We start from the raw sequence: 20,873 nt of genomic DNA on the forward strand, positions 1-20,873 counted from the left end.
AGCGTAACTACTGCACCGAAGAAGGAGATGGCTACGAGTGTCAGCACGCTTGACTGAAACGGTGTATACGTTTTGTCATTACGCTAGATACTTGTCTTGGGTTATTAAGTGTTCGTGTTATTCTTAAACAAAATTGCTCTGAATGCTCTGGAAAATATTGCGCTATGGCGACAGCTTGTTTTTAAGGCCGAACGAAAATAGAAGAAACCTACACGTTTTAATGAAGACGCCTTGTTATGAAAATTGTTTAAATGCAACTTACATACCAGAGTTCTCCGTTCTGCGTCTTGTGGGTTGAATGCTTTTCACAAAAAGACGAACTTCCGATGCATCGATTCATCGCTTATGCGTGTCTGTGCAGGCATTTTGTTTTTCATTTCATATTGGCATCACCTACGTGTGAAGCATTTTCGCTGTATCGTATATTGTATGTTGTAGATGTGTTTTGTGGTGAATTGTGTCGCCATCTCCTGTTTATTCTTTACGCGAAAAGAAGCAACCGGTGCCGCTGATAAGTAGAAAACCTGTCTTTTCATGTGCATGCTAACTAAAAGAACAGCACTCTTACCTGTGTTCGCCGGCAGCTGAAAAATTTGCTTTCTTTTTTTCCCCGCACAAAGCATGTAACTCGGCGAGCCTGTTCTTCCGTCAATTAGTAGACGAAAAACTGAAGAGCAGTCGGGTTGAAAACCAACATTTTCTTTTAGACTTTTATTTGGACGCGACGTATGGTTACTTGCTTCCAGACAGACTGCAGGAAGCACGTCCTTTGAGTGCAACTCGCGACTCCAGGTTTCCTGGCTGGTGTACAGCAGCCGGAGCCTCCCTTGTGTCGTTGTGGCTTTTGTGAGGTTATAGTTATAAAGGAGAAGCCTCGATGCGTATAGGGCGTTGGGAAGTGTAATGGAATGCGGCGTGATAGCACTGGGCTCTTTCTTCGCCGTTAGAAGGACCGAAGCTGCCTTCGTTGCACAGGCCTAGACAACTAGTGCCCCTCCCGCTGCCGGTGCGGCTCCTGGTTCTCCTCCCGGGCCGGCACGCACGTTGCATTGCCACCTTGGTTGTGGAGCCCACCCAGGTTCAGGGAACAGATGCCTGCGAGGAACGGTTGGTGTGAGTAAGAAGTAGGTTATTAATGCGAAAGCCTATGATGACTATGTTGACGCCGGAAGTGTCAGCGGATTGTGTCGCCGGAAGTTGGTCCCCTGTGACGTCACTGGGGTGCTCGTTCACCAATTCTGATCGCGATCGGGATACTTGGTGATAGCGATGATGATGCTAGTGATTGTTGGTGATAGCGATGATGATAATAGTGATGATGGTGAAAGCAATGGTAATAGTCGGTGATCACGACGATTATTTTTAGTGGTGATGATAGTAATATTGATGATTGCGATAGCGAAAACGTCGCGGATTCGAGTCCCCTTTAGAGGGAAACGAAAAAAGGAGGGGAGAAAGAGAGGACAGACTTTCGCATTTCCGTGCTTAAGCAGACTAAAGTGCAGTACTGTAATTTTTGCAAATCTTTTGTTAGCTACTGAAGGGATGGATGGATGGAAACAACTTTATTACACCAAAAAAAAAAAATCTTCCAGGGTGGTCCCCTACTGGTCCAGGAATCCACGGGCTTGCGCTTCACGTAAAGCCCGATCCACCAGCCATTTCTGGCCTGCGGGCTGAGCGGTCCGTAAAGCAGCCTGCCTCCCAGGAAGAATGAGTGGGATTGGGGATGGGGGGTACTGCCTTTGGGGAAGGACATTCCCAAAGGTAGTGGAAAAGTGTAGATCTGGGCACGCCATAGGTGGTACATTCAGGAGGAAAGGTGGGGTGAAAGCATGAGAGACGGTGGGGGGGAAATAAAACAGCCTGCCTGTAATTGTCGCCATGTGGCGCTGGATGAGGGCGACAAGGTAATGTGGGGTGGTGGCAGTGTCATGCGGCTGAGTTTGTAGAATGTTGTAATTTGATGATATGTATACAGAAGGGATTGACCTTCGTTATTCTGGCGGTAATCACTCCGCCGTAATTCTTGAGACAGAAAACCAACCCAACTCGACCAATCGTGGCATCTGCGTGTCCGACCAGACTTCTCTTCTCACCACTCATGAGTACAATTCGAGAAGTACCGCCGCTACGTCTAGACCAGTTCAGTGTCGTGAAGTTTCTTGAGAAGAAGGCGGAAGGCCTAATTCAATATTGCCTGGTTCCCTGCATGAAGTAAAACGAAGTCTTTCGCAGAATCACGTGACAGCAGTGTCGTCTCGAAGACGGGAGCAGGAACCGCTTCTGAGCGTCGTTTTTTGGGAAGCACAGTACCGCGTACAGCGCACGAAGAGACAGCACGGAACGGAAGGTCCGAGTGCTGTTTCATGCAACAACACCCTGGAGTTTGAGCAGAACTTGTTTGAATACCGTACAGTTGTGGCACAATTTTTAAGCATGCATACTTCTACCTCCCATCCTCGGCACAATCAGGCGATTATCCCCTAGAATCCACGGCGAAGCCGACGCCAAAGCTAAACTCCAACCTGATGCCGAAAAGTTCTGATGTATCTACAAATTTTCTCTACAAATGGTTAAAAAAAACAAACATTGAGGCTCGGATTGGGCTTAATTCGTCGTGATTCACTTGGGTAGGAAGCGTTTTTACTGTGATGTCTTCGTTTGGGCCTGCGCCTCTGTGCTGTTTGGGCGTCGAAAAATCCTCTCCCTACTTTTCCACAAAGAAAGACGCCCTCAGCGGCATTTGAACCAGCGCCGACGCAGACAGAAGATATTTGTTTCGGGAGGCCTCAGACCATGTCCACCACCCCACAGCCTTCCGGGCTGCGTGTTCTAATCGCCACATATTACGATGAGGACACCATGTCGTCGTCGTCTTTTTGACGTACATGTAAAAGACACACTCAGAACAAACTGAAAAAGCCTGTGTAATATGTACCGGCTACCGCATTTTAATGGCAAAAACAATACACTTTTCATGAAAAAGTACATAATGTAAGGTGGGTAATATCAGAAAATGGATATTGCCGGCTCGCGCCGTTAAAGAGAAAACAAAAAAACTAGGAGCATTGACGTCAAGCTAGTTTACGGCCGAAGATCTCTGAGGCTAGATGAGTGCCGCCGGCCATTCCAATACGGCAGTCACGGACTCCCTGAAGTACTCGACGCCATTATCAACGTCACCGTTTTAAACCGCGCGGCGAGGAAAACTATTAAAAGCTTAGCTCGATATTTGGGGGAGATCAATACGCCTTTCACTTGCAAATGCAGGTGGAGCCACAAACAGCCAAGCTATCCAACTAAATAAGAGCAAAAGATTTGTAGATAACCTCGTTATCAGAAGTAGGCGGCAGCACGAAAGTACCTGTACTAAATGTGTAGCGCATTCATAAAACGTCCAATAGACGATGGTATCCGCACACCGGTACACGTCAGGTTATTTGGATGCTAAACATGGCCCATTCTGCGCTCGCTTCTGTTATTAGAGCTAGGAACCGCGCTCTGTTTCTCCAGCTGCCTTCCCCTTTTCTTTTCTTAGCTGAATAGCGTACACGGATTGCTTCAACGCTCTGTGTGCTTTGCGTGCCGACGCGTTCAGTCACTTCTGTTTACGATGGGCTGCCTGCTTAGTCTAATCGCTGCTTTTGCTGCTTGACGCGCAACAGCGGTCGTCAGCTTTTTCTAGGCCTTGGCGACGTCTTCGGCCTTTTCTGCCGCCTTCTCACCTTTGTGTGCAACTACAAAAAGTGCCATTTGGACACATAGTTGAGCCCTAGGGGTGTGCGAATATTCGGAGTTTACGAATACTGAATCGAATATGTTCATATTTGATTTACTGAAAAAATTAAATTTGTGAATATTTGAAAATATTTGGAACGAAGCGATACGAAGTCCTAGAATACTTTTCGAATAACAAAGTTCTATTCTGCAACTCCCACTGAAGTAGCTGGTTTAATCAGAAACTTAAAAGACAACGCATCGGCAGGGCATGACGATATTAAGGCTTCTCCCGTGAAACACGTGGCAACGTCCATATGTGGTGTCTTAACGTACATTGCTAACCTTATGCTTACAACCGGCACGTTCCCAAATTACTTAAAGATAGCTCGTGTGTGTCCCGTACATAAGGGCGGAAACAGAAATGAAATATCAAACTATCGGCCGATCTCTATATTGCCAGTGTTATCTAAAGTGTTTGAGGGAGTAATAAACGTTAGGCTCGAAAGCTTTCTTCATAAATACAATATTATCACTAGCTCGCAATATGGATTCAGGAAGAAAAAGTCTACAGAACAAGCATTGTTAACCATTAAAGAGAAAATAATTGATAATGTTGAATGTCGGAAATACACACTTGGTTTATTTCTTGACTTTCGAAAGGCCTTCGACTGCGTTCAGCATGACATTTTATTACAAAAACTGGCGGATTATGGAGTGCGTGGTATACCTCTTGACTTATTAAGAAGTTATTTGTATAACAGGCTACAGTATGTGCAAGTTCATGATTGCTCTTCCACTAGTATGATTATAAAACAAGGTGTTCCCCAAGGATCAATTCTGGGACCATTATTATTCATAATATATATTAATGACATAACTAATATTCCTGATTCACCCGATCTAATAATGTATGCTGATGACACAAATGCCTTTTTTACAGAATGTTCTTTGCCTAGATTAGCAATAAGGGTCAATGATTATTTAAATAGGTTAGAGAATTGGTTAATGGCAAATAAACTTGGCCTGAATCTCACGAAAACCACATACATAATATTTAGACCCATCAACTCTACTGTACAATGTGCTGTAGTTATAAAATACAAAAACAATATCATAGCACAAGTGTCCAACCACAAATTTCTAGGTGTTTGGTTTAATGAAAACCTTTCATGGAATGTGCAAGTTTCAAATTTAGTGAAAGATCTCAGTAAAACTGTAGGATATCTTTACAAAATTACTAACTTAATACCAACTTGGCTCAAGATTTCATTGTATTATGCTCTTTTTTATTCCAAAATATCATACTGTATTCTTGTTTGGGGAACCACTGGATCCAGTAACTTTAATAGGTTGCTTGTTCTCCAGAAAAAAGCTCTAAGAGCCATTGAAGGCTATTATGGGAGACCGCGAGATATACCTACAGAACCATTATACAAAAAACATGCTATTCTACCAGTACTACAAATTTATTATTTTCGTTTACTGCAGTATATTCACCATAACAGATTGTATGCCACTCTACCTGACAGACCTGCCATAATGTACCATCTGAGAACACGAAAAAAACTTGTGCCCATCACTCGGACTAACTACGGGAAACAGAAATTAACTTTCCAGGTACCATTTGTCATCAACCAAACTTCACTAGAACGGGAATTCTCGTCATCAACTAAGGTATTTAAAAAATGTATAAAAAATATTTGGAAGAGAATCCTGTTTAGTTTTTTGGCCTATACTTGCTATAATATATGTTTTTGACTAGTCTTTGCTTACATGAAAACGTCCTGCGGCATAAAATTTGTCAATTCATGCTTGTTTATGTCATATTGTTGTTATATTATTTGTTGTCATTGATGTATTTAATTCATGCTTGTTTATTCATATTGTTATTTTATTTGGTGTGATTGATGTATTCAATTCATGCTTGTTTGTGTCATATAATTGTTGTATTATTTAGTTTCTTTGTTTGTCCTGCATAGGCGCTAAAGGTGTGTGCTGCCGCCTGTATCGGAGAGCCAAGGCCTAGTCAGGCCTACCGCCTTTTGCTTTGGCTTCCCCTTTCATTTTTGAAAGAAAATAAACACCAAACCAAACCAAGTTATACTTGGGCATGCCGCGCTTTTCTGCCACGGTTGTGTGAATAACAGGGCCTACTCCGACAATGCCCAGCATACTGCAGCTATTATATCCTGGGCGTTGAGCGGCCCGACGTGGTCCAGTCGTGTGGCGGGGTTCATAATGCTCAAACATATGGCCTCGAAGACTGGGCGACGCGTTAGGATTCAGATAGGTTTAAGAATCCCGACCTCCGTGCCCGATATTGAAAGCACAACTATCGTCCCTCTCATAAACTGAGATAAGTGGCGTTAGTTCGCCGTTGTTGTCGTCAGCGGCAAAAAAGTAATTTTCCGCGGAGCATTGAATGACGATCACACAGTTATTGTGGATGGATGGATGGATGGATGGATAGGAGCGCCCCCTTTGAAACGGGGTGGTGACAATTGCCACCATGCTCAGCTTTTCTTTTTCTTTTTTTTATTTTTTGTTTACTGTGTTGGCAATTCTCATTAAGAATCGCCATCATCTTTACCTACGGTTTCCTACAATTCTAACCTTATGCCACATCCCTGCTTTTCAGCCACCAATCCTCCAATCGCTTTTTGCTAACTTCCACTGCAGATTTATTTACATGACCATTGTTATCTTTAAACCCTAGGGCCTCAGGAAGAGTGACTGCGCCTGCATCAACATCCGGATGGATACGATCACATTTGATTATGAGGTGTTCATTTGTTTCCACAGATCTACCACACACTGCACATGGGTCATCTTCTTCGTTAAATTTCTTTTTGCAGCTGCGCGTTCTAAGACACCCTGACCAAGCTTCAAAAAGTAGGGCACTGTCTCTTGAGTTACCATAGAAAAATTCTTTCCTGATCTGCCTTTTCCAGTATCGATATAGTTCTACACTATGTTTCTTTTCCATTGAATTCATCCAATTTTTAACTTCTGCGTCTTTAACCTGTCGTTTAATGCTCTTTCTTTCTCCGTCCTCATGACCGGCATACTTACTGGTTAATTTTCTAGTTCTTTTCCGCCACTGTGAGTCAACGTTCTTTCCGTATAAATATTTAAATACCTTAGCTGCCCACCTGTTATCGTCCAATTTCCTCAGGCGTTCTTCATAGAGTATTTTACTCTTAACTTCCCGTGCTTCGAACGATGCCCAGCCCATATCCCCTTGTACTGCCTCGTTTGTGGTTTTGCCGTGGGCACCCAGTGCTAATCTTCCAACAGCTCTCTGATTTACGTCTAATCCCGATTGAACTTCTGCCCTTAAGCACAGAACCGCATTGCCGAAAGTAAGTCCCGACACCATTATTCCTTTCCAAATACCTCTCAGTACTTCATATTTGTTGTACCCCCATAATGCCCTATGTTTCATTACCCCGGCGTCTCTTCGTCCTTTTGCCCTAGGAGCCTGTTCGTGCTTTTCCGTGTATATCTGCCCTTCGTTTAGCCATATCCCGAGATATTTGTATTCGGCCACTTTGGGTATTTCGTGGCCTTGTATTGTAAGCACCTGATCAGTTGTATCGTTAAAAATCATCACACCTGACTTAATTGCGCTAAAACTGAATCCTAGAGCCTCTCCTTCGTCTCCACAGCAAATAACCAAAGTTTGTAAATCTTCCTGGCTATCTGCTAACAGTACAATATCGTACGCATACATTAAACCCGGGAGTCACTGCTCAACTACATTTCCGCCTAATCTGTACGACAGATTATAACCCAGATTACTTTCTTCTAGCCTTCTTTCCATATTTATCACGTAAAGCATGAACAGCAGCGGTGATAGAGGACAACCTTGCCTTAATCCTTTGTGCACCCCCACAGTTGCACTTTTTTTCCCTTCCCATGTAATTTCAACTTCATTATCTCGGTAGATTTCCTGTAGAAAATCAATTACTTCATGACCGATACCTAAATCTTTGAATATGCTCCACAGGAGTTCCCTGTTCACGTTATCGTATGCACCGCTTATGTCCAGAAAGACTAAAAACAGAGGTCTGTTTGCCGCCTTAGCTATTTCTATGCATTGGGTAAGCACGAACAGGCTATTATCTAAACGCCTACCCCTTCTGAACCCATTCTGAAGTTCTCCGAGTATCCGATTACCTTCTACCCATGCCTGCATTTTTAATTTCACCGCCTGCATTGTCAGCCTGTACATAACAGACGTTATCGTAATCGGACGGTAGGATTTGATGTTCATCTTATCTTCTTTCCCTTTATAAATCAAATTCATTTTACTCTGCCTCCAGCTGTGCGGAATTTGCTGATTTTTTATGAATGTCTCCAATGCTTTTATCAGCGCTTCCTTGTTTCTTGGGCCAAGTTCATTAATCAGCCTAATTGGAATTTCGTCTATCCCTGCGGATGTGGTTTTAGAAATATTCGCTTCCGCCTTTTCCCAGTTAAGACTAGTCAGTTCTAAGCTGTTCTCTATTGTGCTATCCTGTGTTGCCGCCTCACTTGGGGAGATTACCCCACTGTCGTTGCTAAAAGACGCAGCTATAAATGATGTAATGTAGTTCACAGCATCGTCTCCCTCTAAACATTTTCCCTCAGCATCTATAATCTGTTCCTGCGTTATTTTATTTGTTTTTCCCAACCAGCTTATATGGTTCCAGAATTTTCTTGGCCCCCCTATTTGCCTCGCGAACTTCAGCCAGCCATTTATCGGAGGACTGCTTCATTTTAGCCTGGACTAGGACTTCGCTGCGTGCCTCATAGCGGGCGTCACTGTTGTGCCTTACGTTAGCTACAGCTCTAACTTGGACAGCGCTCTCTCTAGATATTCGTTGCTTGCAATGAAATGCGCTTTGTACCAATATTAGCACGTGTAACGAATAATCATACCAATATTCGATTCGTATTCGATTCATTTTTTAGCTACGGTGTTCGTATTTGATTCGGTGTGCAAAACTACTATTCGCACACCCCTACTTCAATCTCATCACTCAAAACGGCTCAACTGCGCAGCCATTGCGGAAGTGGAAGTGCTGGAAGCGCGGAAACAACGGATTAAATGCAAAGAAGACGAGCTATAGGCTAATAAGTCACCGCTGCGGTAAAACACTTGTGCGCCACGCAAGACATACCTCAGCTATAAGAAAATATTCAGGGGGGGGGGGGGGGGGGGGTGGCACATCGTTGACCTAAAGTGCGGTGAGGCGATAGCCTTTAGCGCGGTGTTGCTGCTTGTGTCAGTGATGTGTGGTCAAGATATTAAGTACACAGTTGTTTGTGAATCTTAAATGCTGGAGACACTGGAGGGCGTTTGGGAGGCATCCGTCTGATTCGACGTCCTTCTGCAAGCACTCTCCAGCGTCCTAGACAAGGCGAACTACATATGCGTTGGCAGAAAGTAGCGTAGCCATTAGCATGCTCGGCTGCGGAACCGAAGGATGGTGGTTCAAATCCCATCGTGTACAAATATTTTTTTCCTGGTCTGACTAGAAAAGCGTGACACCTCTCCTGGCAACCTTCTGCTGACAGCCTTCTGTCAACAACGATCAGGCATTAAAGGCTTTAGCCTTAGAAAGAATAACTCTGAAAGAAGGATGGGAAAAGAGAGAAGAAGAACCCTACGGGACAAGCGCAGTTCTTCTCTTGTCTCGTCCTTTTTGCGCGCTTATTCTTTATTTTCATCATGTCGTATTAACTAGCTCCACCACACTCTCCTAGATCACAGCTATAATGATCGAAAGCGTATGAAAAGTGGATAGAGAATGCTGCTTATACCTTCGAGGCAAGGACAGTGGTCCGGATAGGCTCCGCCCTTGACCTGGTATTCGGTGCACTGTTCACCCAGCTCGGCCCGCGGCTGACAGGTTTGGCTGTGGTCCCGCCGGCTCAGCAGGCAGCACAGCTCTGGTCGGCAGTGGTTGCCGTTCCGGCACGGACCGCCGATGTCGTTTCTCTGGGAGAAAGAGAGGGAGTAGAATTTTAGTTTTCTCGACCAGGTTGGCGCCCTGACAATATTCTGGAACTCCTTCTGAAGAACGCGATAGGCGGATTCGGAGAACAGGTGTAGCCAAGCATCCGCTGCCAGTTCAGCAAGTTGGTCATGGACGTGTACATACAACTTTGAGCGGCGGTTAGACGTGTTTGAGTTTCTTACTTGGTGGAGGAAGTCAGTAATACATTCAGTGTCCTGTTGAATCCTCGAAATACGCCCACTGCCTGTTAAAACCGCCCTATTAAACAACTGCTCAAGAGATAGTAAAAGATTTGGTTTGTTTTTTTATTGGTGATTAACGTCCCAATGCAACTCAGGCGATCAGGGACGCCGTAGTGAAGGGCTTCTGAAATTTCGACCACCTGGGGATCTTTAACGGGCACTGATATCGCACAGTACACGGGCCTCGAGAATTTTGCCTCCATCGCAATTCGGCCGCCGCGGCCGGGATCGAACCCGAGTCTTTCGGGTCAGCAGCCGAGCGCCATAACTACTGAGCCACCGCGTCGGGAGACAGTAAAAGACCCTGGGAGTAATCTATTATGTGCCGATAGGACTCAATAGCTTGCATGATATATTTTCCTAAACTGTCTCTTTCATATATTTTCGTAGAAGTTTTTGTCCTTTTTTTTTTAATTCGAACTGCTAAACATATCTTAATGATCTTGATCATGATCTGGTGTATCGTCGTGCTGTGCTGTTACTAAGGTACTTGTCTTGCTTTGACAGGTTGCATGTGTACTGTGGTGAAGATTTTCTTGGATAAAACAAGTGAAATTAAACGCAAAAGAAGTGCAAATGTGATTGCGAAGGTGGTTACCTGCCTTGTCACCATACCATAGACATTGCCGCATGCTTCCATCGAAGCGTCGCACAGAAGAATTCGTATTGGTCTCGCTCGAGTTTCTCAGTCCATGCGCGTTAGTCGGATTTCAGCTCGCGGTTTCAAGACCGGGGCCTCTCCCGAGCTTACACTGCGCCCCGTGCCGCGACACCCGGCAGATATGATGGCGTGCTTTGATTGAAAAGTGAGCTCGATAGGAAGTGTTTTTTTTTGTAAGCATAATTAGCTCGAACAAGGAATGTTCGCAACATTTGCCTCGTCATTTCAATAAGACCGAACTGTATAAGGACGTTTTTACCCGCTATTTAATAAAGAGCTCGGGAACTCCTCCCTCTGTACCAGAACTGTAATAACTCAAGGAGTTTATTTTGAACACTTTCTCTCTGTACCAGAATTGTAATAATTCAAAGATTTAATTTTGCTCTGCAAAATATTTGCATAATACACCCGAAGGCTAACACATCAAGTAAAATATCGGCTGACGAGGTACTATTACCCTGTTAACCGACAACTCTGCACGCTGCAGCGACTTGCAGCGGGGGCTCAGTGGTTTGGCGTTCGGCTACCGAGCCCAGGTTCGCGGGATCGAATGCTGGAGCCGTATTTGGTAACGTTCAGATTGAGAGACAGCTTTAAAGGGGTTTGTACTTTACGATAAGTTGTGGTAGATAATATCAGAAGGATCTCACATGTCTAGGGCGCTTATTTCTTTCTGCTCTACAGCCTGCCGCTCTAGAAGCACAGCGCAGCCGATGGTCCATCCCTCGGGCGGCGGGTTTCGCAGCAGCTGCCGCAGATTGACGCCCTTCCTTCTCCTTCCACGGCAGTCATGTTCCGGATAGCTACTGTGGTACGCCTTTCTACATTCTCGCCAAAACTTCTTCCTGAGCCTGAGTAGCTTCGGGACGTTAAACCCCATAAAACCAAAACCAAATCTCGCCATATCCTCCTTCTAGGGTAACCTTTCTTCTCCTTCTAGGTTAACTACCCTCCGGTTGGTTCCCATGGAAACCACGCAACAGGTGCTCCTTATCACGCTGGTAGGGGAGGGATACTTCCATGTCGACACGTCCACGCTGGCCGGAGGGAGAGAGGGGAGGACGAGAGACGCAGCTTGGGCCGCGTTTCCTGAACATTCTGCGTGGACTTTCCGGCTAGAGGGTTTTGTGGGTGGAGCGAAGAAGTGGGAGAGGGAAGAGAGGGAGATAAGTAAAGAAGAGGGGCATGTGCAGTAAAATATCGCCTCTAGTGGGAGGGACAGGAACTACTGGTCGGGCCAAAGCCGCCAACGTCAAAGCGAGCGATGGAACTTTGGACGTGGGCATTGTGATAGAAGGGCTGTGTGGGTGGAGCGAAGGAGTGCGAGACGGAAAGCAGAGAGGTAGGAGAGAACGGGAGAGGTGGAAGCGTTAAAGTACCTTTAGGGGGCGCGCTGCAGTAGCGGCCCCAGCAGGTGCGAAAGGAACCAGCGCCCGTGCCGTAGCCATCGCCATCGGAGCATTTAGGAATTAAATGCTGAATAATAAGAGCGAATTCGAAAACTCGGAAATTAAGAGCATACTGCTGGGGCAGAAATGCCATATCAAATTCTTATGTCGCCTGTCATGGTTTTTAATTACGGTTCGAGCCCGTCTGCAACGGTTCCCGAAAACCTTAGTGGTCCTGCAATTAAAGGTAAAGCTCCGCAGGCTTCCTTTTATGTTTCTCAGAAAGAGCTCGCTATTGAGCTGCACCCCTCAAGCTGCTTCATTATCAAAAATTTTGGTCCCCTTAAGGCATTTCGCGGGGTCCAAGAGGTCCCTCGTGCCTTTAGAAAGTCAAAGCACGAACCTGGCGAAACTAAATTTCTGCTCCTGTTTTCATATTTCGTTTCTTTCCTCTCCTACTCATACTTGAGATTTCTTGAGCAGAGTAACTAACTGATCAGACGAGGTTGTAACATTGACCCACCTCTACGAGCATAATGTTATAGCTACACTGCATGCCTGCAGGTCCGCGTTGCCCTGCTTTGCCTGCACAGGATGTTTCAGCTAAGTAGTGGCAAGGATTAAAACGCTTACGCATTAAAACAACAGCGCGGCGCCATCTGTTGGAGCGCAGCTGAAGCGGTTGCTAGGCAACGGCGACTCAAGGTCTTTTGGTAGCCGCACTGCCACGAGCGGAAGCGACGAGCCGAGCTGGGCTGCAGTAGTGTTGCTTTCGCAACAAAAACGAGCATGTTCTACGAAGATTGTAGTAGCGCAGGGTGGTAGGCAGTTGTTTGTTGGGTATCGTAGCACTGCCGCTCCGAGCGCCGCTTCTATATGCTACATTCCGTCCTGTCCGAGAGTCGCGTTTCTCTCGACATCTCGTTCCGGTTATCACCTCGGCCGGTCCGGCCTGCTCCCTGTAAGCGTAGAGGGCATTGAACTTTCTCCGCATTTGTACGCTTTCATCGCATAGCTGTCTTAAGGCCGTTTCACATGCATGCGATTCTCGCCTGCGACGCTGCGAATTCTGTCGGTCTGCGACTGGAGAGGGCCGTCGGTCTAGCCGCAGACGGTCTGCGACCAAGTTCCGTCCGGTTGGAATCCAGTCGCAGCGTCGGTGTGTTCGCTCTGCGACTGACCAATGGGCAGCGCCGAGACGGCACGTGACGTGACGTCACGCTGGAGCAGCTGCCGCGGCCAAGACCGGTCTCCAGGCGCGCGAGCGAGAACGCACGTGCGTCGAGAACGGCCGCGCAACAGCTCGCACGTGACGTGACGTCACGCGCCGTCTCGGCGTGGGGTCACGTGGGAGCTGTTCCCGCGGCATAAGCAAAACTGTTTCTTCTAATCAAAACATACGAAATATTGCCTTACATCTAAAAACACACTGGTCATAACATCGTCAACACATTCCGTGCAGCGTTTCTGTCGCGTTTAATCGTGGGTTGCCTGAGCGAACATCGAGCAACCTTGAGTGTCCCTCCGACCGAATTCGCTGGGTACGCGTTGCAAGTGAAAGCACTGTGCGAAAATCGCACTGCGGCGTCACCGACTAGGCCTACTATTTTCGTTCTAGTCGCAGTATGTGAAACGGCCCTTACCTTCCTCTTCTAAGCTCTCCAACCAATAAGAAGCTGTTGGTGCCTCATCTGCTTTTGTGTCATGCCCAGGCCGGATAAGAAACACTTCATAACCTTCAGCAGTTCTACATATTTTTCGCGCTACCGGATGAAGAACTAGAAAAGGAACAAGAAGTAACATTGAGGAGGTTGAAAAAAAAAACACGTACTCAAGCCCATAAAGACTTCACGCAATCTACCTAGAACACTTTGAGCCACAGTGCGCATGCTGTGGCTTAGTGGCGGACCTATACCGCATGGTACCGCATAGTACCATGCGGCGTACCGCATGGTATAGGTCTGCGAAGACAACACGGAAACAGAAAGTATAGAAGAACCGTCGACTGAGCGGTGGGAGGAAATGTGGTCCTGCTTAGAGCCGTAAGTTCAGCAGGAGTTAACCGAAAGGGCAACAGTCACAGCAAGATCCAACGGACTCCTGGAATAGGGCGCCTGACAAACAATTTCAGGTTAAATTAAAAAAAAGTTTTAATCATCACCATCCGCATATTTTTAATTCGCTACTCCCTACTGCAATTTTACATTTACAAAAAAGAGAATATGCTCGCTTAAGTTGTATGTCTGAAATGGACAGTTTTGTTCACTCATATTGCGCTCAAACCATGGCCTACGTGCGTTGTACTTGAAGGATGGCACAAAAAGAGAACATCTTGCGCTTAGTGGCCCAGTTTAACATTTATTTTCTTCAGTTGGAACTAAAATATGAGTTCTGGAGAGCTTTATTAGGCAGTGTTGCGCTCTGATTTAACGACATTCCCTTTTTCTCTAAGAGCAGTTTTATCACACTTTTGCGGGGGCGGTGGATAGAGTGACACTGCTGTGGTTTGTGGGGCTCAAGAGAGGAAGTCGCTTTCGAAAATTCCCCGACTGTCTACCCCGACATAATGTGAATATCAGAGACAGCTCGATTAGTGCGACATGCTGATGCCATTCGAAGTGCGTAGTAGCCCTGGGTAGGGGTGAGGAATGCGGCGTTGGCAGTGTTGGTGCAATCTTGTGCAGCAAGAAGTCAAAGGGAATAGGGTCGAGAATGCGCGCTCGCCGCCGTGAACGACCGGGAGTGACCTGGCGTTTTCTTCTGCGGCACTGTTGTGTAGGGTAGGCATGCGTCACGCTTGTGACCGTGCGTCACGCCGCGTCAAGCACGATCGCTCACCAACCCGACATGGATACCTAGTCATGCAGACAGAGCTAAGTCGGTTGTGGGTGTGGCAGTACGGCGTTGGCATGTTGAAGTTGGCGGGTGCAGTAAGTACTGAACGGGTGTTGAGGTTTCTATAGGGGTGTAGGGTTGTTTAGGGTCACAGTAGAAGGACAGCAGAAACCGACACGCAACATAGAAAAGCACTCACTAAAGCTGTATCGAGATTTGGACGCGAACGCCTTCTCTAGAGTATACATTGCATCAGCAACTTTTATGTCCATAGTTGAAACGTGTGAAACTGGAGGATTGATATCCGCAAGTACATCAGGGTTAATGACCTTGAAGAGTAGAATAATTACAGGTAAAAAATTCAAGGGGGCACTTTGTTGACCTAAAGCGCGGTGAGGCTAAAGCCTTAAGCGCGGTGTTGCTGCTTGTGTCACTGATGTGTGGTTAAAATTTTAAGCTTCGCCTCTAAGAGTGGAACGCGACAGCGTCTTGCAACACTGCCAGGGAGTCCACAGAACGCCATCGCCCGTTCGGCTCTACGCCTTGCTTGTCGGTAAATTTGTTTTTGAGGAAATGAAATGTATCTGCCTCGCATACCTCGGTGGACACCTGAACCTCGCCGCTCTTTAAGAGAGCCTCACCTCTTTTATTAAATAAAGGCTTTTCATCATCATCATCATCGCCGTAACGGGAAGGGGGGAAGATGGGAGTGAACGAAGACACCGTATTCACTAGAAGCGCCTTTTTTCATTCCAAACCATCGAGCTTGCATGGCGGAGTGGTTAGCATGCTCGTCCCGCACTCCGGAGACCGGGGTTCGATTCCCGAACACGATCAATTTCCTACTCGATTTTGTTTATTTATCTGGTCTGTCTAGAAAGGTCAAGTAGGCTAATTAGTTGATTGACTGAACTAAGTCCCACCTACTCGGAGCATCACTACACCATCCCTTTAATTGGTTGCATGGCTACTAGCTAAAGTACAATTGGCCCCGTTTGATATTCGCGCACTGTGACGTGACGCCCGTCAAGCAATTGAAAAGCGTGACATTTCTGTCGACAAGTCCCGCTTACAACGATGAGGCATTAAAGGCTTCCGCCTTAATATTTCAACACCAACAGAGCCTCGCCTACCTGTTTCGGGTCCTGCCAGAACATCATATCACGTTGCTCGATGTGATCACGACTGCCACTGGCGGACTGCCTGAGCTGCAGATCCTCGCCGAACGCCGTGAACGCCGCGCAGGCCCAGAGAACCAGCAGAACGAGAACACACGGCGCACTATTCAGGATCCCCATCGCCGAAGCCTCGATGTTGTCGCCCGTTCCGCGGCGGGAAGGTCAGTTACTCGCCCGGTGTAGTTCAACTGCGTGACTGCTCCTTCACACACCCTTACGAATGCTTGGGCAGGTGTGCAGACTACAGACGGCGAGCTTTACAGTGCCCGCGCAGCCAGCGACGCAAGCTGCGAATAGAAGTACGTCGCTTTTGCTCCCCGGTTTGTAAACGAAAGAAAAAAAGGCACTAAAATCGAGCGAGGGCAAGCGCAGCGTGCGCCTCCTCTTGCCGTCTGCTTGGCATCAGACAGTACAAAAATAAACAAGCTCAACCCTTTAACCGCCTCTCTGCAGTCATTGAAGCCAGCAGCGCGGGAGGAGAAACGAGTTTAGATATAAAGCGACTTCCGGAGCAGCCTTATCAGAACTTGTTTGTGGACGAGTTGCTTCGTAGTTCGAAATCGGACAGAAGAGCACTACGCAGACGGGCACAGAAAGATTGGTGCAGGCAAGCAGAGTGGCGTTGCGACGTTTTCTAGTGATCCGTGTTGACGAAGAAGGGGCTAGCGAGAAGACCGGGGTCAAACGATACCTCACGGGCCACAGCAAGTGGATAGTTCTTTTTTTGTTACCAGCTTTTCGCGATGCCCGGTTTGGAAACAGATACACCGTTGGACTACCATATGATAGGTTACTGCTAGGAGAAGCGACCGCCCTCTAAAGAAGCAGCGGCCGTGAACTGTAAGGAGTGGTGCGGTCCTTAGGGCGGCTTCAGACGACTGGCCCGCAGACCAGCCGTCACGTGACATCCCACTTCAGCTCCGTACAGAATCGCGCGTCAGCCACGATGCATGGTAAACGTTGCACGGCAAAATACCTACAAAGGTGGAACTCGGAGGAGGTGGACATAAGCGGATTATGGTTTATGGTTTATGGGGGTTAACGTCCCAAAGCTACTCCAGGCTATGAGGGACGTCGTAGTGAGGGGCTCCGGAAATTTCGACCACCTGGGGTTCTTCAATGTGCACTGACACCGCACAGTACACGGGCGTCTAGAATTTTGCCTCCATCTAAATTCGACCGCCGCGGCCGGGATCGGACCCACATCTTTCGGGTCAGCAGCCGAGTGCCACAACGACTGAGCCACTGCGGCGGCTCATAAGCGGATTACACACGCGTGTGGCCTTTCTTCACACGCGTGCCAGACGCGGAGTTCACGGAGCGGAAGTGCGAGGTCGTGTGAGGCCTGGTCCGCGGGCCAATGGTTACCGGTTTAGATCTACGCATAAGTGCTACAGGGCGCCTACTATCGCGTACTAGTGGAGCGCTATTACGCTCTTGTTACGATCATGCCAAGAGGGCAACAAAAGGAAATAAGGGAAGAAACAAACAAATTACCCTCTTGGAAGCATTGCACGCATTGATAAGTGGCAGTCTTCATGCCTCAAAGATGCTGATCCAAAAGTTAGTGAAGTGATGCTCGTGGCTCTGGGACGCCCTTAAGCGCCCGAAAAAGCAGCTCAACCATATGAGACACCTTGTACACTGCTGCGTACATACATAGCAAAACCACAGCCTTTTTTGGAAGTGTGTGACAGCTACAGCAGCGATTCGATTGTTTCAGCTATCGAGTGTGGTGCGGTAAAATGGTGGATTCGGCTACATGTCCTTCGAAAAACCATGCTGGCCGATTTTTTCACCCATAACAATGTCATGTAATTATGGATTTCTAGCGCCGTGTACAACAAAATTTGCAAACTATTCTTGGCATTTTGACTGTACACAATCGGATCTTAAGGTGAGTGAGCTAAATAGTCGGCTAAAACATTTGCGGCTTGCTTGGTCGATATATATGTGTTCTCTGTCGTCTATGAAAACAGAGGAACCATATTGTGGCTCTTGTGTGAAGCGTGCGCCAACTACATTAGTAAGGGTGTGTAACTTTTTTGATCCTTTTCTCGTGTTCCTGGTTTATCATTTCCCGCTCGCGGCGTCATCACTGCTTGCTACGCGAGACGAGAGCTGAACGCTCGTTAACGAGCTATCTTGAAACGCTTAAATCGACGCATAATCACAAAGGAACCTCACAAAATCAGTGCGTGATAACTTCATTTCAATCGCATTGTCCACGCTAGGTTAAACTCACCAAATGGAGTAGGAGCAACACAGGCCGCCTTCCTCGCGTCCTTTGAACCGTCAGCTCCAGTTGTCAGGACACTGGCTTGCCCGGATGGATACTCCGAACAGAATACAAGCAGCTCCGTCGCAGCAGGCGGCAGCGAGACGGTGTGTACAGGACAGTAAGTTTTGATGGCTCCACTGGATCTGCAAGATTTCCGAAACACACTCCGCATGCCTTTAATTAACATAGGTCACGGGAGGGGAAACGGCGTCCGCAGGGGCCTCGTGGCGCAATGTTTAGTTCGCTAGCAAAACGTGTGGGGTGGCTGTACAAACACAAAGTTCGAATGAACAAAGCCCTTTCTTGTGTTGAACGTGACGGCTCAGTTATTGCGAGGCTACAAAAATGAGTGGGCAGCAGTGTGAGCCATTTTCAACACCACGCTCCTCCCCGTCGTGTGTCTTCTGACGTGGTGCAGGCAGTTCTGAAAAGCCTTACACCTGACTACCACGCTCAAAGCAATTGCCAAGAAAACAAAGACTCCGAAAAGGGTTATGGGCAGCCGCGAGGAGAGATCAGCTGTAGGATGGTCGTATCCCGTTTGCTGCATGAAACACCTTCTGGGGCCTTGGACACAACCTTCCAGACAACGGAAAGCAGTGAAAGCGCTCCTGAATTTCCTAAGGGACTCGGGTTTGCATTCCCGCCTATAAACTTTAAGTTTTCAGTGCGCGCCCTCTGTCCCTGTGACATAGTGGTCGCTGGTCACTTAGAAGACTCATTTCGTTGCCGCTCTTTTTCCTTTTTCCCCCTTTGTTCCCCTCCCCAAGTGCTACTAGAATCTAAACTTCTAAATTCATTTCTAAAAAAACCACTCATATACCTGCGGTACATAGACGATATTTTCATGATATGGGAGCATGGGGCTGAGACCCTGAAGGCATTCGTCACACATTTCAATTCATTCCACTCCAGCATTAAATTCACCTTCAACTCCTCGAAAACGCAAGTCAATTTCCTTGACACCACTGTCCATTTAGAAAATAGCAAGCTCAAAACCACACTTTACAGGAAGCCTACTGACCGACAACAATACTTAGATTTCACTAGCCATCATCCAAGACACTGCAAACAAGGTATATTCGTAGGACAGGCAACGAGACTAAGAAGAATATGTAGCGACGATGATGACTACCTGAAACACCTCCACTCGCTAAAAAACACACTAATCACCAGAAACCATCCACAGACAACCCTTAAGAATGCGTTCCAACGAGCAACCACTTTGAAACGAGATGTAGTTCTTAAAAACGAACAAAAGCTAACAGTCAACGACCTCCTGCACTTATAACGAAATACTCAAACGCGCTTCCAAACATAAACAATATCATGCGGAAATACCACCCCATTTTAACTGGTAACGACCGTCTCAAGAAAATATTTCCCGACGCACCAAGGGTAACATACAGACGCAACACAAACCTGAGGGACATCCTGGTGCATGCTAGGCTCGGTAAGAAACCACCACCGACAGTAACTTCATGCTCTCGACCTAGATGCAAGGCATGCAAACATTTACAAAGGGACACTACGGTTAAAAGTACGGCAAGCGATTTCAGTTTCGATATAAAGACCAGTTTTGACTGCACATCGTCCAATATTATCTACATGCTCCAGTGCTCCTACTGCCAGAAACAATATATCGGAGAAACCGGACAAACAATGAGTGCCAGATTAAACGGGCACCGGGCTGACACAACACGGAACGAACAGAAGGCAGTGTCGACCCATTTTAATCAACGCCATCACAAATTCGACGAACTCAAATTGTTCATTCTTCAGTCAGGCTTCAAATCGACTAGGGACAGAAAATACAGAGAAGCATTCCTAATCCACAAATTTAAAACACTGCAACCAACAGGGATCAACATGTCCAGAGGAAACCTGGAATCTCTCAGGTACATTCCAGGGTCAGCATAATTTTAAATTAACAAATGTCTTGCACGTGGTCAGACTATTTCCTAGAACCTCACATAAGTATACTGTCGCTCCTTGCACCCTTCCCACGTCATATCTTCCACCCCATTTCCGGCCTTGTCACCCTATCCCTTTGTTCACCTTTTTTTTTTCCTAATCACCTGCTACCAGTTCTCGGAAACCATGACACTCCTGTTACCCCCTCCGCCCCCACTTTTTGGCTTTCTCTGAACACGAGCCATTCCCCCCCCCCCCTGCCTTGTCCTTCCTTGGAAATGCCCCCCTTCCTTTCTCCTTACAGTGCCAGCCTATTTTTTTTTTTCCCTGTACCACACTGACTAATCCTTTTATCTGAGTTTTGCAGGTTCACCCAGCGCCTCATCCCCTTCCCCTGTCGCAGCCCCTTCAAAGCCTTTTGTTCATTATACACCCCCCGGATATAAGTTGTTCCACTATTGCAGCCTAAGGAATCATGATTCACCTCCCTCCCCTTCCTGACATGCATCCCCTCCCACACCACTTTCCTTCCCCACCCCCGGGGCCTTCCTCCTCGGAGCGAAGGCCCTATTTAATCCCTGCCGATGATGAACGCTTTGCCCAGACGAAGACAAGTCCCCTTGTCGAAACGTTGGCTCTAGCAACC

General features: G+C 47.0%; 1 protein-coding gene across 1 annotated transcript; it reads right to left on the minus strand.

The window, feature by feature from the left end:
* Window positions 1–749: 749 nt before the first annotated feature.
* On the minus strand, window positions 750–16,417 carry LOC149336708 (uncharacterized). Its single transcript, XM_089554761.1, has 3 exons — window positions 15,988–16,417; window positions 9,532–9,709; window positions 750–1,095 (listed from the first exon to the last, which is right to left on the minus strand). The coding sequence occupies exons 1-3, from the start codon at window positions 16,150–16,152 to the stop codon at window positions 986–988; spliced, it is 453 nt and encodes a 150-aa protein (XP_089410887.1). The 5' UTR covers window positions 16,153–16,417; the 3' UTR covers window positions 750–985.
* Window positions 16,418–20,873: the final 4,456 nt, after the last annotated feature.

The sequence above is a fragment of the Amblyomma mixtum genome, chromosome 7 (genome assembly GCF_055824585.1).
Source record: "Amblyomma mixtum isolate Tamu chromosome 7, ASM5582458v1, whole genome shotgun sequence".
In the NCBI taxonomy this organism is placed as follows: Eukaryota; Metazoa; Arthropoda; class Arachnida; order Ixodida; family Ixodidae; genus Amblyomma; species Amblyomma mixtum.